The sequence below is a fragment of the Portunus trituberculatus genome, chromosome 22, assembly GCF_017591435.1.
Source record: "Portunus trituberculatus isolate SZX2019 chromosome 22, ASM1759143v1, whole genome shotgun sequence".
In the NCBI taxonomy this organism is placed as follows: Eukaryota; Metazoa; Arthropoda; class Malacostraca; order Decapoda; family Portunidae; genus Portunus; species Portunus trituberculatus.
The window spans coordinates 9622794-9640275 of record NC_059276.1 but is presented as its reverse complement, the minus strand read 5'-3'; the positions used below and the strand labels follow the sequence as shown (position 1 = coordinate 9640275).

General features: G+C 41.2%; 2 protein-coding genes across 3 annotated transcripts in view; one reads left to right on the top strand and one right to left on the bottom strand.

Annotated features, from left to right (window-relative positions):
• LOC123507498 (citramalyl-CoA lyase, mitochondrial-like) overlaps positions 1-1192 on the bottom strand; it is a 58862-nt gene extending 57670 nt beyond the window's left edge. Inside the window, exon 1 of the mRNA XM_045260408.1 lies at positions 1175-1192. Coding sequence (XP_045116343.1) covers positions 1175-1192 — 18 coding nt within the window. The remainder of the gene's footprint in view (positions 1-1174) is intronic.
• LOC123507496 overlaps positions 1-13565 on the top strand; it is a 22642-nt gene extending 9077 nt beyond the window's left edge. The window contains exons 2-5 of one of the 2 annotated variants that reach the window (XM_045260406.1): positions 448-974; positions 4341-4522; positions 6213-6316; positions 7560-13565. In XM_045260406.1, the coding sequence (XP_045116341.1) occupies positions 470-974; positions 4341-4522; positions 6213-6316; positions 7560-7677 (909 nt within the window). In that variant the 5' untranslated portion in view covers positions 448-469 and the 3' untranslated portion in view covers positions 7678-13565. Of the gene's footprint in view, positions 975-4340; positions 4523-6212; positions 6317-7559 lie in introns of both variants that reach the window. The other variant, XM_045260405.1, reaches the window with a different exon arrangement.
• Positions 13566-17482: the final 3917 nt, after the last annotated feature.

Here is a 17482-nt window from a genome sequence, read left to right as displayed (position 1 = left end):
AGTGTTTTGCTTCAGCCCGCGACAACCTGTCCGCAGCGCACCGCGCCCTTCACAGATACTTTCTCCTCAGTCTATAACTCACACGTCCACCAGAACTGCAAGAGAAGAGAGGAAGGTGCGAACGGTCCTACCACAACACTCAAGAGAGCCATAACGTTACATCGAGTAGTACAGTAACACCGCTCGCGGGGCGGCGACCCTCGTAGCGCGCGCGGGAACTGTCAGACGTGATCGCCACCGCTGAACTCTGCCTTCGTCAAGCCTTGTATAGACGGGCACTACTAAGGCAGAGAGGCCGTGTGTGCGTGCAGCGTTTCCTATACACGTTTGGGCGTCCGCCAGAAAGACCGCAGCCATGATGCAAGTTAGCACTCTGTACGCGCAGTCTCTGGAGAGACAGCTAGTATCTCGGCGTTCTCAGCTTATCCACAACTTTTCCCGCACCAGCTGTGGTGGCCAAGCTGACCCCATGCGACAAGCTGGAGATACGCCACCTCTGGACCCACTCCCGCCCCAGCGCGCTAACCGCAGGAAGGACGATGATCACGACCCCAAGGAGTGCACTGATCGTCTGTGTCGCCTTCCCTCGCAGAACAAGGGCGGCCACCTGCTAGGCTCCCCACGGCGACACACCGCCTCTGCTGCCGTGGTGTCAGCTGCCCGCCTCACGCAGTCCACTGGTAACCTCACCGTGCACTCCGACCTCTCACTGCTCAAGAAGAAGGAAATCGACATGGCCTCGGCCGCCCTGCAGCCCCACTCCCCCGTCCTGGACAAGAAGGCCGCTAAGAAAGCCAAGGAGAAGGAGAAGAAGGAAGCCAAGAAGATGCCCTCTAACTTCATGCTGCTGACGCCCTGGTTCACCCGCCAGAACTGCGAGAAGCTGCTGTCCCAGGTGCGCTCCGGGGACATCTTCGAGTTCAACATCAAGCTGCACCACCACTGGGGCATCGCCATCCTCCCCAAGAACAAAAGTAAGTGGACGCAGAGAGAGAGAGAGAGAGAGAGAGAGAGAGAGAGAGAGAGAGAGTGCCTAGTCATCTAGTGTATAAGCGACTTTTCACTGTGATCACTTGCAGGTGTCACACACACACACACACACACACACACACACAACGTAGTAAAAGCTCTCTAGTAAACAAATGGTAACACAACAAACATACACACACTATACCATCAGCCCTTCCTTCATCACGATCACCATCACCACCACCACGACCACTGCCAGAACAAACACTGCCAAAGAAACAAGCGGGCCACGACTGTCACTCAAGCATGTCATGATTCACTGTGATCCCGTGACGTCAGAGAGAGAGAGAGAGAGAGAGAGAGAGAGAGAGAGAGTACACACCATTTTCATTATTTCCTCTCATTTACTTAAATTTCTCAGTCTTTCAGCACAAGTGTCTCTCAATCTCCAAAATATGCAAGTGTAAGATTTGAAATAATTCTTCAGTTTTATTTCTCACAGTCTTCGGTAATAGAATTTAGAAATGACGTTAGATTTGTCATTACAGGATAACTAAGACGATAATGCAAAATTTCATAATACGTAGATCAATCTCAAACACATTGCAACATACTTGAATCCGGTGGTGGTTAACTTCCACTCTTATTCAAGTTGATATTACGTGCTTTTATTAAATTTCACGGGTGCTGTCTTACTATTAATAAACTGAACGATGAGTTTGGTAAAGTTCTTAACTAGAAAGTATCGATTTTGGTGCGATTTCAAGTTAGAATAGGCAGATTTTGCGTGTTTCAAGAAGCCACTTGGATTCTAAGCCCTTCAGTACCATGACTTTCACATTCATTCTGCTTACTCTGGTGATTTTGTACAGCTTCGGTTACATATGTGGGGATTGAAATAGTGAAGACTGGCCATTAATCTTCTGACCTCTACATAGCCTTCCTAATATAAATAAAATCGTCCAATCACCCAAAACTCATGGTAATAAAATGCGTCTTAGTACTGAAGGGGTAAGAGTTGAATGAAGTAAGGCAATGTAAAGATGCTTATAACTCGTGGAAGGTACAGAGACATAAATTCTAAAACTATCTAGACTTTGGAATTCAATGGATTTCATATTCAGAGATCAATACAGGGAGTTACGAACGCTACTCCTCACACGCTTATCTTGAAGGGAATGTTCTGGAGAAAAACACTTCGATTAATACACACACACACACACACACACACACACACACACACACACACACACACACAGCGATTTGTGTACGGTTAGGAATGTGTGGTATTCAGGGAGACGAGAAAAAACACAGACACACACACACACACACACACACACACACACACACACACACACACACACACACACACACACACACACACACACACACACACACACACACACACACACACACACACACACACACACACACACACCAGTTTACAGCAACAAAGAAGGAAAAAATTGCGACGTTTTAAATAATATACCCCAGAACTTGAATTAGCAGCCACTGAGCCTCGTCTTTCATGCCAAAATAACACAATTCCACCAATTAAAGGCCGAAAAGTAGACAGAATAACAATAACTAGGAAAATATTGAGTAAAGAACCCTATGACCTCTTTCTGTTCTCCCTCCTCCTCCTCCTCCTGACCCTTTTAGCCTCTTCTTTCCTACCCTCACCTCTCACCCTCCCTTCCTCTTCCCTCTTAGCCTCCTACCCCCTCTGTTAGCTAAGCCTACAGTTCTTCGTGCTTAGTCAGAATACTTCAGCTTAAATTCTTCCTGCATAATGATAATCGAGTTATTTGACACGTAGACATTGATGGTAGAAAATGTTAGTGTCATTGGGTTTGCGAGTGTATTTCTTTACTTTTCTTAGATATTAGCGTCTAGGTGAGCGTTTGGTGTGTCGCCAGGGAGAGGAGGAATGTTCAGAGAGAGAGAGAGAGAGAGAGAGAGAGGGAGGGAGGGAGATGGAGGGAGTGATGTGTTGGGAAATAGAGGTTGCCAGCACACGCCTTAACCCATGTAAACAAATCTTGTCCTTCCCCACTGACAGCGATGTTATACTGAAGCATGACGGGAGTAGTAGTAGTAGTAGTAGTAGTAGTAGTAGTAGTAGTAGTAGTAGGTCAATGAGATATCGTTTTAGTAAGGCAGCTTGTAGTAAATCAATGGTGTTGGTGTTACCGTAGTAGTAATGGTAGACTACTAATCAATATCAGTAGTAGTTAAGTAGGTAGTATACGTAGTAGTAGTAGTAGTAGTAGTAGAAGGAGAAGGAGGAGGAGGAGTATTACTTGTATTAGTAGTAGTAGTAGTAGTAGTAGTAGAGGCAGCAGTCACAAGGTACAAACACATTTAGGCAGAACAACTCGCTTCATTTCCCGTCAGAAGTGGCCTTGTCAACTCAAGATCCCAGTATTCACCACACGCTGTACCGGGCCCACCAGTTCCCCCTCCCCTACACACACACACACACACACACGTGCAATATACACCCCCCTTGGCCAACCCGCACGTGTGGCAGCCTAGCAGATCGCGGAGAGGGAGCGACAGACAACCCTTGGCGCCTCGAGTGTTGCCATATCCTTGCCACACATTCACACACACCAATGTCTTCCCAAACTTCACCTCATCTCTCATCAGTCCCTGACAAAGTTTGGGAGACAAGCAGTCAGGCACCACACGTCACCAGCCCCACACATGGCAACCATTATCAAGGCCGTGTGGAGGAGGTGGAAGAGGAGGAGGACGGAAGGAAGGAGGGGGAGGGTGAGAGACAGGAGAGAGGGAGGGAACATGACAGGCAAAGAGAGAGAGAGAGAGAGAGAGAGAGAGAGAGAGAGAGAGAGAGAGAGAGAGAGAGTTCATGGTGCGTGGATACAGACTAGAAACCGGTAATATATCGAGTAACACACACACACACTAAAATTTTTCATAATATTTTCATCCCCTTCTCCTTCTCCCTCTCAAATACCTTAATTATATCCTTTTCCCTCCTTATCGTATCTAACTCTTCCTGCTCTTCAAACACACACCTTAATTCCTAACTCTTTCCTTCCTAATCACCATATCTCCCCTTCCTTATCTTCGTTTCACTTTTCCTTCTTTTCATAGCCCAATTCAGAATAGCTTTGCACACTTACGATCACTATTTCCAAAGGCTCTTATTGAAGATACTCATGTTTTTAAAAGTATTTTTATGGTTTTGGTGAAGGATTAGCAAGATTTCTAATTGATCATGAGAAACTGTCTTGAAAACCCAGCTAGTTGTCTAAAGGGGACTTGAAAAATTGTGGTGGTGAAAGGTAAGGCGTTTCTGAACATGGCCGTCAATCCTAATTTCTCTCTCCTCTCTCCCGCAGAACCAAGCCTTGCTAACCTGGAACTGGCCCACTTGATGCGAGATAAGGACGGCAGGCAGCGGGCAGTACGTCAGCCTCTCAAGGATTACTGGCACGAGGGAGTGACAGCAAGGATTAACAACTCTAGGGATGTGCACAAGCCACCTCTTCCAGCCGGCGAGGTCACATCAGCAGCCCTTAAGGTATGTGGAAATCAATGTGTGTTTGCGGTGGTGATGTTGGTGGTGATGTGTGTGTTCTGGGAAGTTAGGTTACCGTGTGTTTGGGTATTGTTCTGCAGGTTAGTTTGTTTTTTTCGTTGGTTTCTGCTTATTTGTAGGAGAAGTGGGTTTAGTTGAGTTGGTTACCTGTGTGTGTGTGTGTGTGTGTGTGTTATCTTCTTCCTTTGTAGTTAACTCCTTCAATACCATGACGCGTTTCCATATTCATACTGGTGACTATTTATGGATCTTATACAGCTTCAGGAACTCTTTTGGGGTATTAAGATAGTGAAGACTGTGGCCATTAGTGTTCTGACCTCCATAGACCCTTCCTAATGCCAATAAAATAGTCTAATCTTTAAGAAATCTCAAGGTAAAAAGATGTTCCAGTATTGAAAGGATCAATTTAGTGTTTCTGGTAGTTGTTTTTTTGTATTTCTGATCTTTATTTAGTGTGTTTGAGATTCTATATATTGTTATTTTAGTGATTTCTATGTTTATTTACGAAGTTATCAAAATATCAGCTTCATATTGACTATTCAGTTGAGTTTTCCCATCAGCTTATACATTTACCTTTGCCAAATTACTGCACGCGATCAAAACAATACATATTCACACTGGCAGCAATATTGTGCTTACCTTGGCCGTGATATTGACAGGTGCTATACTGGGACCGGGGTGTGGAGGCGGGAGGAAGGAGGGTAGGATTGGAAGGAGATGGAGCAGGGATGGGGGCTGGTGTGGAGGGGTAGGAGGGGGTGGAGGGATGACTGACTAGTGGCTGTCTCGTAATGAAAAGAATTCTTCACAATGAAACATATTTTACAACACTGGTTTAATAATTTTCACTGTCAGTCTCGCTTCGCTAATCTCATTGACTGATTGATGAGTTTTTTCCACATTTCCTTTCATTTTTTGCTTTTTTGACATGAAATGAAATAAAATGTATAGCGGTAATAAAAATCAGAGAGAGAGAGAGAGAGAGAGAGAGAGAGAGAGAGAGAGAGAGAGAGAAACACATCATAACTACTAATAATGAGTCCTTGATTGACGAATATGCACTAATGGTCTAGATCGTAATGATTAAAACAACCCACTTATTACCGATAATAGTGGAATATTAACACGCTTACTTAAACAGTTACGCTCTCCACTCCAATTAGAACCTTCATCATTATATTACTAGCAGTGTCTTTTCTTTCAGTTCTCCATTTTCCTCGTGCTTTTAAACTCAGTGGTCTTGTGTCTTCAATCTAATATCTCTTTCTCCTTTCTTTTTCTTCGTCTTTCGCTATTCATTTGTCTTTAAACTCTAGTCTTGTTTCCTAGTTTCTAATGTCTCTTTCTCTTTCCTTGTGCCCTAGTTCTAAAATCTCTTTCTCTTCGTCTCTCCATTCTCCTCTTTTCCCTTTTTAATTCAGTGTAATATCCCTTTCTCCTTTATTTAATCTCCCCATTCTCCTGTCTTTAACTCTCGTCTTGTGTCCTAGTTCTAAAATCTCTTCCTTTTCTTCGCCTCTCCATTCTCCTCTTGCCCTTTAATTCAGTGTAATATCCCTTCCTCCTTTGTTTAATCTCCCCATTCTCTTCCTGTCTTTAGTCTTCTGTCCCAGTAATAATATCCTGCTCTAGTCTTGTGTCCCAGTTCTAATGTCCTGCTCTCCTTCCCCAGCTGATCGTGCAGCCGTACAGGGTGTGGCAGAACTCAGAACAGATGGTTGTGTCCTGCAGGTATGGGGATGGACAGAGGGCACGCCAGCTCAGTGATGCAGCCAGGTCAGTATTCTCTCTCTCTCTCTCTCTCTCTCTCTCTCTCTCTCTCTCTCTGTTATCTTTTCCCGTCTCTATTATTTTCTTATCTCATAATCTCTTTTTCATCATACAATGCGTCTCTCTCTCTCTCTCTCTCTCTCTCTCTCTCTCTCTCTCTCTCTCTCTCTCTCTCTCTCTCTCTCTCTCTCTCTCTCTCTCTCTCTTCGATATCGATTACGTGTGTTCTTCCCTCCCTCCCTCCCTCATCTATTCTCCTTTCCCGTTCTCCTTTCCGTAAAAAGTTCACCACCACCACCACCACCACCACCACCACCCATCTCCGTTCCGTATAGTTATCGTGGTGCATCTCATACGTGCCCTACATTTTTATCTCCCACTTGAGTGTCTGTTTTTATCTCTCCTTAGTTAACCTTCCCTTTGTGCTGGTGATGGACAGATGAAGTGACATGTAGATACGTGTTTTTTTCTCTTCTTTTTCCTTCTTTTCGATGAGATAAATGACTTCAGACAAAGATAGAAAGGAAGAAAAGGAATGGAAAATTTGCTGTCTCACGTAAAATATGGATAGTAAATGAAGAGGTTAGTGTGTGTGTGTGTGTGTGTGTGTGAAATTGAAAATGCTAGCCAAGTTCTCCCATTCATAAAGTTAAAATCTCATCAGTGTTTAATAGGATAAGTTTCACTCGCGCTGCTAACTCATCAGTGAAGGGGTAAGGAGGGGAAAGGGGCTGGGTTGTGAGCAGCTGCAGGCAACACTCAGGGACAGAGTGTGCGTGGAGATAAAGTCACGTATTTGGGTTCATTGGACTTATAAGCTATCAGATAGAAACTAGAAAGCCTTATCACCCTATCGGTCTGTGGTGTGTGTGTGTGTGTGTGTGTGTGTGTGTGTGTGTGTGTGTGTGTGTGTGTGTGTGTGTGTGTGGGAATGTTTGTGTAGCTCAGCATAGCAACTTATCAGATTATTGTTCTGAGGTAACTTGTGTTGAAAAGTAGATGGTTTTATTACTTCATCCTCAAGTGTGTCTGTCTGTGTGAATGATTTGCTTCAGTCAGCATTGCAATGTACGGAGGTATTGACGAATCAGGAGTTTACATGCAATCTTCCCAACACACTCGTAAAATGCATACACCTGTGCATCATTACCCTTCATTTTGCTACCCACAGTAATTGGTCTTCAGTAGATAGAGTCTTATATAGAAGCCAACACTTGTGCACCACTAACCTGGTCTCTCTACATTGCAGGTGGGGATCGCTGAGCAAGTGTGTGGGGCTGTGGCTGACGCTCACCTCCTCCACGCAGAACTCCCCGGCCGGCTCCCCAGGCCCACTCAGGAAAAGAACAGTGTCGGTCAACTTCTGAGTACAGCATTGAGCAGCCCGTGAGTCTGGGAGAACAGAGTTGTGGGCTGTTAGTTGCTACGCTCGGCAGCCGTTCGTGCATTTCCCGTGTCTCACTTCAAGTCCTCATGTTGCCTGGGTTTTCATTCTATTTATGTCATGAGTAGCAGCAGAAGCCCAGTGCGACATAGATATGGTTAAAAAGTGACACCTAAATGAGGACTTTGATAATCTTATATGAGTTTTTTTCAAATTCTTTCTTGTTGGATTATTTAAAACTAATTACTATACATAGTCTATATTTTCAAGCATAAATTATATTTTGGATTATTCAGTAAGGTGGAGAGTTCCATGGATATTTTTTGCAAAGAATGGAAGCTTGTCCTACTCTGGTGAAGGAGACGATTGTATCTAGTCTGTACGTGTGTGTGTCAGTGTTGCACGGAGAGACGCGATGCGGCGAGTCTTGGAGAATGTTCACCTGGTCTGCTACTGAGGCGGCCAGAGAGAGAGTGAGTGCAGTGAACGGTTGATAAAGAGTAACCAGGACACTGCACTCTAGGATGCATTCTCTGATGCCGGACCTGCCTATCTCGTGCCCTGCCAGCCTCACCACTTACCAGGCTGTGCAGCTTCCAGCACTGCTGCACAGGAACAACTCCTCACATGATTAGAGAGAAAGATCATTCACATCACTTGGTTGTCAGATTTGGTGCTGGACTTTATCCCTTGAGAAGAGTACCAGCGACACACAATGTCTGTCATGCTGAGGTGCTGATGATGGTGGAGTTGCAAGTGGGGAAGGCTGACAGGGATGCGAGTTAGGTCAGCAAAGGCAAGTATTCAAACAAAACTGGTGCTTCCTGGTACAAATAGAGACAGTCTGCTGGTTCCAATGTTTCTTTGCCTCAAAATGTGCAAGAAAATAGCGGAACCCCCAGCAGCAATGCAAAAAGGGGGGAAAGAAACAGATAGAGAAAGAATTTTATATGATATTTTTCATTTTATTTTGGAAAGACTTCTTATTTGTAACAGAAAGAAAAAAACAGAAAAAAAAATTCATGGCAGCATTAGGGGAGGATATTGATATAATTTTGTACCATATGTTATTTGGGAAACGGTCTTTTATTATCGTATAAAGAGTATATACCCACTACTTTCATGGGCACGTGACTGCACCGAGAAAGGTATATAATTTTTTACTGTAGTCTTTGGATCTTTGGATGGGTCTTTTCGCTAGTGGCTGGAGGGCGAGTGGTGAGGGAGGGGACCTGAACTCTCCCTGAACACCTTGTTGTCACCAGAGGCTAAGCAGAGACCCTAAGAGAGGACTGACTAGTGAGAGGTGTGTTTGCTTTTGTCACGATGCCACACAACCTCCAGGAAGATAAGCGTTAAATAAAAGGCGCTTGTGAAATTCGTCATAGTCAGTTTGCATACTAATCCTCGTTCAAATTGAGTCTAGTTCCACCTGTGACTGAAGTTATCTTGAGAAAAGTCCATTGAAAAGTGTTTTTGACATTTTCCATAGTTGAATATTACAAAATGACGTTCAAATAGAGGAGTTACATTTAGACAAAAGCCAGCTCATCTCTCGGCCTCTACCAGACAGCTGTGAGGAGTGAAATATAAGGGGACGTTGGCCAAATGCATCTCACCATTCCAAAAATAAGAGAAGTAACATCCCCAGCAATAGTAATCCCTGCCCACCACCATCCTAGCACACTGCAAGCCCCGGTCCACCCACCATGTGTTAAGCTTGTGGCCAAATGCACTCTGCCCGTCAGTGTTAATCTCGTCGTCCACCTCCCGCTTCCTGACACAAGCAAGTTACCAATTAAGCTTCCGTGCTGCCGCTGTCCTTGGCTCCAGTTCCTATGCCTCCTTCCCTCGGGCCCCTGTTCTATGTGGCAGTGGGTTTCATCACACATGTAAATAATTGAGCCTCATCCCATAATGACATCGCATCACCTGTACATTGCGTCATCATCCTGTTCCCTTTCGTTTGTTGTCTTTGTCGCCGCGCCCACCAAATCGGAGTCACCTTTCCGGGTTATCATTCCAGTACACACGAAAAAGATGGAGATCAAAGTCAACGAAATAGAGGAAGAAACAAAAACGCTGTGATGTATACAGTCGGACATTTCCTCTTCCTCATTCCACTCCTGTCTTTCCGTACCTGAGTGCCCAAAGGTTATGCCAATTGATGCAGGTGGGTCTGGTGGGGCCTACGTACGTTTTGCTCAGTTATCACAGGGAGGCGTATTGTGGTGGGACAGAAAACCGATTAACTTCATTTGGAAACCTTCATTACACTGCCTCGACTCTTTTGTATCGTGTTGAAGGTCTGAATGTTGCATTTATATCGCCAACCTTCTTTTCACTTTTTGTACGTTGGTATTGTCGGTCATTTCCCGCCAATAAGACTTTGAAGCTTCATTACATTGTTCGAGATTTTTATGTCATGTTGGAGAATTAGATGTTACATTTTCGCATCGATGCAAACGTTAATTTTTTCGTATATTTGTATTGCCAATCCTTTCCCCCCAATCGACGCTTTCAACTTTCATTTCATTGCACTGCCTAAGATTTCTATGTCCTGTTCGAGAACTGGATATCGCATTATCACATCACCAAAGCAAACATTCACTCGTATATTTGTATTGTCAATCATTTCCGAGAATTTAGACCCTTATTTCCTCACTGTGTTGGAGAATTGGACATCATGGTTTCACATCGCCAAAGGAAACGATTTTAATGTTTTTGTATCGCCGTTCATTCCCCATCAGTGGTCAGGCGTGTTGAGTGTTCCCTCTGTTTTAATGTTAACGTTATCTTATGATTGTTAGAAGGCAGAGTTTATATCAGCCTCTTGTAATGCCATGACCTACAAGCTGTTGGTTAGTTGGAAGCCATGTCGTATCATTGCCTTATCTAACAGTTGACTTGATTCCCAGCTACTCGTTATCTGTTTCAAAGGTTCGCGCTTCTCCTCGTTTGCGTAAGATGACTGAAGTTTTGTTTGGTGAAGCTCTGTTTGATTGTGTTGTGATTACTTCTTCTTTTGGTTCAAGTGAGTGTCTAGTTTTGTTTGGGTGTTGTGAGGTTTTTAGTTGATTTTGTAAACGATGTAAAGTTTGTATGGTCTATGAAATTGTCTGGTTTGTTTCTCAATGTTTTTATTTTTTTTGGACTAAAGGTCTTAAAGTTTCAAGTTTTCTTAATGTTCATGAAATTTGTGATGAACATAAGTATTTTAAACATCTATTTTGATATCAGATTTGTATGTTTGTATAATCTTTAACTGAAATTTGTAAGAAAGTGAAACATTTGGACACTTTGAACTGTAATCACAAAATTGACATCGAGTAATCTTCATTAAATTTGTAATGAAGAGAACCATTGTGAACACACTTTGAGTTGGGTTATGACGGAGTGCTATCAAAACGGAACTTTGAACACAAACCCTAATTTGAGTTTACTGTTATGGATGGATTTTGAACACCATGAAATCTACGTTGCATTAACCACAACACATGTACTAGAAACAGGCTGATGCACGTAATGTCCACACACACACACACACACACACACACACACACACACACACACACACACACACACACACACACACACACACTGCTCCACTTACAACTAACTACCTTTCACTGTTACTTCATTGCGGGGATCGTGTTCAAACAGGTGTGTCTTGAAGCTACTGGGCTACAGACTCACTGCAGCCCTGCCCCAAGTGATCTCCCTGACACGATACACTGGAAAGAGAGAGAAATAGATGGAGGTAAAGAATAGTAAAGGTAGAGTGTAGCTAAACAGGTGTAAGCTAACTATTCCTCTTAGTATGTCGTGGTAGTAGGAGCAAGGTTCTTTTCGTGTAAATAAGTATATACATATAGTCTAAGCATCATATAAGTTTTTGTAAGTGATTTAGGCGCGGTAACAGAAGCACAGTGAAAAATGTACCTTACCTTGAACGGATAGCGAGACCGGACAGTGATATCTCCCTCGTTATCTGTGCTTGTTATTGATTGATTGGCCTGTGGTGCAGAGGTTACCGTGCCTAAGTGTGTAGATACATGCTGTGATAATTACTGAATCTTATGGTGGAAAAGACGGAAGCTACGAGCACTCACACGCCTCAACATTCCGCCCCTCCCACTGTCGACTATCCTGCCTTTCCTAACTGGTCTTTCCTCCTTTACTTCTTTCCTGTCTACCTTTCTCTTATTCCATCCTTCTTGGCTTCATCCTTACGCACTCAAGATGTCCTATATATATTTTTTTTTTGTATATTTTTTCCTCCTTCCTTTCTTTCACTTTATTTAATCTTTATTTCAGTTTTCTTTACCCTAGTCTTTCAATATTCCCTCTTTTTTTCTTATTCTCTGTTTTCTTTCCAGCTTTACGTTATTTCTTCCTTTCTTCTCTTCCATATATTTAAGTCAGGTGATGGTGATGGCAGTGGTGGTGGTGGTGGTGAAAGAGGGTCTTATCATATCATTCAAGTCTCATGTTCACTGCCTCTCATCATAATCATCATTCGTGCATTCAACATTTTTTTTTTTCGTTCAATTAGTCTCGTGTTTAATTATCAAGAGACTGTACTCATATTTCTTCATTATTCATGCTTTTCACGACCCTTGAAGTGATGATGGCCTGGGAAGTTTGACATGGATCACCAAAATTTTGCTTTTCTCTTTAAATTTTAAGCGGAAAACTAATTAAATTGATCGCGTCATATATTTTTTTTGGGACTAGGAATTCATCTTTATTCTACTTATTATTTTCAACGCAGTACAAAATTTCGATGATTATTCCAAATTTTGCTTTTTTTTACGTATATTTCAAACGTAAAAACTAATAAATTTATCGATTCATATAATTTATAGACTAATAATTCATCTTTATTTTGTTTATTATTTCCAACGCAGTACAACATTTCTAGCATTACTTCGATTTTACCTTTTGTTTCGTATATATCAAAAGTAAAAACTAATAAATTGATCGAACCGTGGAATTTCCGGACTAAGAATTGATCTTTATTTATTATTTCCAACATAGTACGAAATTTCTATGATGACCTCAATTTTACCTTGTTTTTTCGTATATCTCAAACGTAAAAAGTAATAAATTTATCGAGTCATGGGATTTCTGGACAAACAATTAACCACTTTTCTATTATCTGTAAAGCAGTACAACATTTTCACGATAAACCAATTCGATGAAGGAAAACTGATAACATCCCGGATAACCACAAAACCAACCACCACCTTCACCACCACCACCACCACCTGTATCGTGCCCAAACCCAGGAATTGCCGAACTCTTAACAATGACCCTTTCTGTGTGGAGTGTAGCTTCCCTTGTACGCTCACGGAGTCTATGCTATATTATAATAGTTTTCTTTTGTTTGAACGAGCTGGTACCTGAAGAACTGCCTAACTGAAGCATCGGGTGTTACAGAAACGGTTCGAATCCTCTTTGATGAGTTTATAAAGGGGAATCGAATGCTGTTTTTTTGCCTGTAGTCGATGTGGGATTGGAGGATTGTAAGGTTGTTCTATAAGGTACTGAGGATTGTATAAATGCATGGCTCGAGTTATTATTACTATTATCATTATTATTTGTTGCTCAATTCAATTTTTTTCATGTATTTCCTATCACGGGGATTAAATTTATGTTTACGACTTTTTTTTCTATTATTTTTATTTGTTAGGCTTAATATAATGCTTCGTGAAGATATTGGTGCGACAGAGAAGGAGGAAAATACACGAAGAGGAGGAAATAAACGTGATAATAGCGAAGGTTTAGAGGTTACGTGGTGTACAGACGCATCAAGTTGCTGTTTTGTTTATGTTTTACCCCCAAATATATTTTGTAATGAATATGAAATGAGTTTGTCTATCCCTAAATCCTTCTTTGAGAGAGAGAGAGAGAGAGAGAGAGAGAGAGAGAGTGTGTGGATCGATGCTGTCAGGAAGGAAGGCAGAACGGAGAGGAGGATTTGCGAGAACAAGAGGAGGAGAGAGAGAGAGAGAGAGGAGCAGGGAGGGAGAAAGAGAAAGAGAAGCTGGGAGAGAGAAAGAGGAAGAGGAGGACCAGGGAGAGAGAGAGAGAGAGAGAGAGAAAGGAGAAATTATACAAGGTGAGAGAGAATATGAGAAAAAATACAAGAACAGGAATAACAGGAGAAAGAGAATAAACCTGAGAAAAAGAGAAAATGAACAGAAATAAGAGGAGAGAAACATGAAGAGACGAACACAAAAAAAAATTATGAAAACTTGACGGGGAGGAGAAGGAGAGGAGGAAAAAGAAGAGGAGGAGGAGGAGGAGGAAAAAGAAGAGGAGGAGGAGGGTCTTAGCTGGTCTATACCGGTTCTGCTGACGTTCAATATTGTCATGGTTAGTACTGATTCTCTCTCTCTCTCTCTCTCTCTCTCTCTCTCTCTCTCTCTGCAGGATGAAGGTAAATGAATAAATGGAATATAATTAACAGTGACAAAGAAAGATAGAGACATGACACTGTATTAAATAGAATAAATACAACAGAAAGACAGAATAACAGAAATGAATTGACATACACACATTAACACAGACAAAAATAGACAAATAAATCGATAAAATGAAAAGGAAATGTGTCCAAGTATTGAAGGGATTGAAAACACACCTATATTTAAAAAGATGAAAGTAATACTTAGGTCAATAAATGAAAAATATGAAAAGATACAGGCAAAAAATTACAATAAAATAAATGATACAGATACAAATAGATAGACAGAAATAGAGAAATAGAGAGATAAATTAATAGAAAACGGAGAGATACAGAAATTAAGAACAATAAAATCAACAAAAAAATAAATAAAATGAAAAGGATGATAGATACAAACATTAAATAGACAGAAATAGAAAAAAATAGAGAAATAAATGATAAAAAAAAAAAATGAAGATACACAAGTTAATAGCAATAAAACTAATGAAAAAATAAAAATAAATAAAATGATCCTTTGAGATGGCCGCCAGAACAAAAAAAAAAAAAAAAAACAAGAACGTCAAGAAAAATAACAAGAAAAACAAAAGAAAAACGAAAAAAAATAATAGAAAAAAAGAAAAAGAAATTATGACTGTAGCAAAAGGAACACACACACACACACACACACACACACACACACACACACAAACACACACACATATGCTGAGTTCTGTCTGGGCCGCGCTGAGGAGATAAGAGCAGAGAGAGAGAGAGAGAGAGAGAGAGAGAGAGATAGACCAGAGAGAGAGAGAGAGAGAGAGAGAGAGAGAGAGAAATAAGGTGCAGCTGTTTTATGGTTACCTGAAAGTAGATAGACCAGGTGAGAGAGAGAGAGACAGAGAGAGAGAGAGAGAGAGAGAGAGAGAGAGAGAGAGAGAGAGAGAGAGAGAGAGAGAGAGAGCTCCCCTACTATCACAACTAACAACAACAACAACAACAACAACAACAACAGAGAGGAAAGAAAGATAAGAAGTTATCTGCATTGTAATCTCTCTCTCTCTCTCTCTCTCTCTCTCTCTCTCTCTTATCACTCGTATTTTTTATCATTGGTGGCTTTTTCTCCTTTTTACCTTCATTATCTATTTTTTTATTTGTCTTCACCCCCCTCTCTCTCTCTCTCTGCTTTATCATGCATTATCATCATCTCTTTTCTGTCAGTCATTTTGAGCGTTCTTTTCTCTCTAATTTTTGTTTATTTCTTTAATTTCGTGGTATCGTTTTGAAAATTGACTTATTTTGACTTAAACATGTAAATAATCCGACTTTCTGGTTATTATTATTATTTATCTATTTATTTCATTAGTTTTCCTTTATTTAGTCTTCCTGGATGCAGTTTAATCCACGCACACACAGACCCACTTCTCTCAATCACCAAGTATCTATTCACTCCCATCCAATTCTTTATCTGCACCATAATGTTCTGAATTCAATGACTAACCGACCTTTCCCTGAGATCTATTGGCATGTACTCCCAAACGCTTTGCTCTTTCACCATCGCTGCTTTCCAAAGGCTCTAGTTGAAGGTACTCGTGTTTTTAAGAGTATTTTCATGGTTCTGGTGATAGATTGGCAAGATTTTAGTTTATCAACCTCTTCAATGCTGCGACATATTTTTACCTTGAGATTAGTGTGGGATTAGAAAGGGTCTATGGAGGTCAGAAGATTAATGGTAAAAAATGTGTCCAGTATTGAAGGGATTAAAAGAACATCTATATTGAAAAAGGATTAAATTAGTAACCTTTTTCCTCTTATCCCTTCAATTTAACAACCTCATTTGTAAGCTAAATAAAAACGTGTCCCAGTATTGAAGGATTAAAAGAACATCTATATTAAAAAAAGATGAAATTAATAACCTTTTTCTCCTATCCCTTCAATCTAACAACTTCATTTGTAAGCTAAAGAGATAATAGCAATCAAGGGCTTCGAACTGGAGAGAGTGTCAGGCAGGCACATCGCTGACGCAGAGTAGACTGCTTTATCAGTCACGCCTCGAGCACCACAGACTGATAGGGAAGGAACAGACTCGCTTTCTTATCGGCACGCACTGATCACGAGACGGTCAGAGAGAGAGAGAGAGAGAGAGAGAGAGAGAGAGAGAGAGAGAGAGAGAGAGAGAGAGAGAGAGAGATACGACTCACCCTCTTTACGAAATATGTCTGAAAACCACGTGCTTGAAGATAAAAGAGGAGGAGGAGGAGGAGGAGGAGGATAAGGAAGAGGAGATGGAGGAGGAGGAGGAGGAAAAAGGACAAAATATAACGAAGAGGAACGCATGAAGGAAAAAATGAAGGAGGAATTACAGGAAGAAGAAGGAAAAGGAGATATATGAAGATAAGAACCATTAGAAGAGGAGGAAGAGAGAGAGAAGAATTGAGAGTGGATAAAGATGGATAGGTAACAAAGCCTCAGTGTGGATATCATTGTAAGGAGAGCGTGGATGAGTGGATAAGCGAGCCAGTTTGTAAGCTGAGCCAATATTCTCAAACACTTCAGCTTGTCGTCAGTCACACATGTTGATAAAGGTGTTTCCAAGGTTCTAGTGACAGATTATCAAGGTTTTTAAAAGTACTAGCATAGAATAACACCTGAAAGCCTTTCTAATCATCTCTGCGGCCTTGGAAAACAGTCGTAGTGAAAGTAAGGTGTTTCTCAGGTTAGTTTTTGTGGTTTTATGATAATTAACAAGATTTTCTATATTACTAATAGTAGAAAACAACTGAAAATCTTGCTAATCAACTATGTAGCTTTGGAAATCAGTCGTGGAGAGAGAGCAAAGTATTTTTTCAAGTATATTATGTTTTATGACGTATTAACAAGATTTCTGCATTATTAACTTGAGAAATACACTTGAAAATCTTGCTAATAATTTCTGTGGCCTTAAAAAACAGTCAAGGTGAGAGCAAAGCATTTTTCAAGGATGTCATTATGGTTTTATGACGTATTAACAAGATTTCTGCATTATTAATCTGAGAAACACTTCAGAACCTTGCTATGTGGCCTATGTTGCCTTGGAAAGCAGTTATAGTGAGAGAGAGAGAGAGAGAGAAGCATTTCTGAACGATGCCTTTATAATTCTATGACGTATTAACAAGATTTCTGCATTATTAATCTGACAAACACTTGAGAACCTTGCTATTCATCTGTGGCCTTGGAAAGCAGTCAAGATGAGAGAGAAAAGCAGTTAACAAGGACGCTTTCATGGTTGTATGACATATGAACGAAATTTCTGCTTTACTAGTAGGAGAAACACACCTGAAAATCTTGCTAATCACGTGCCTGG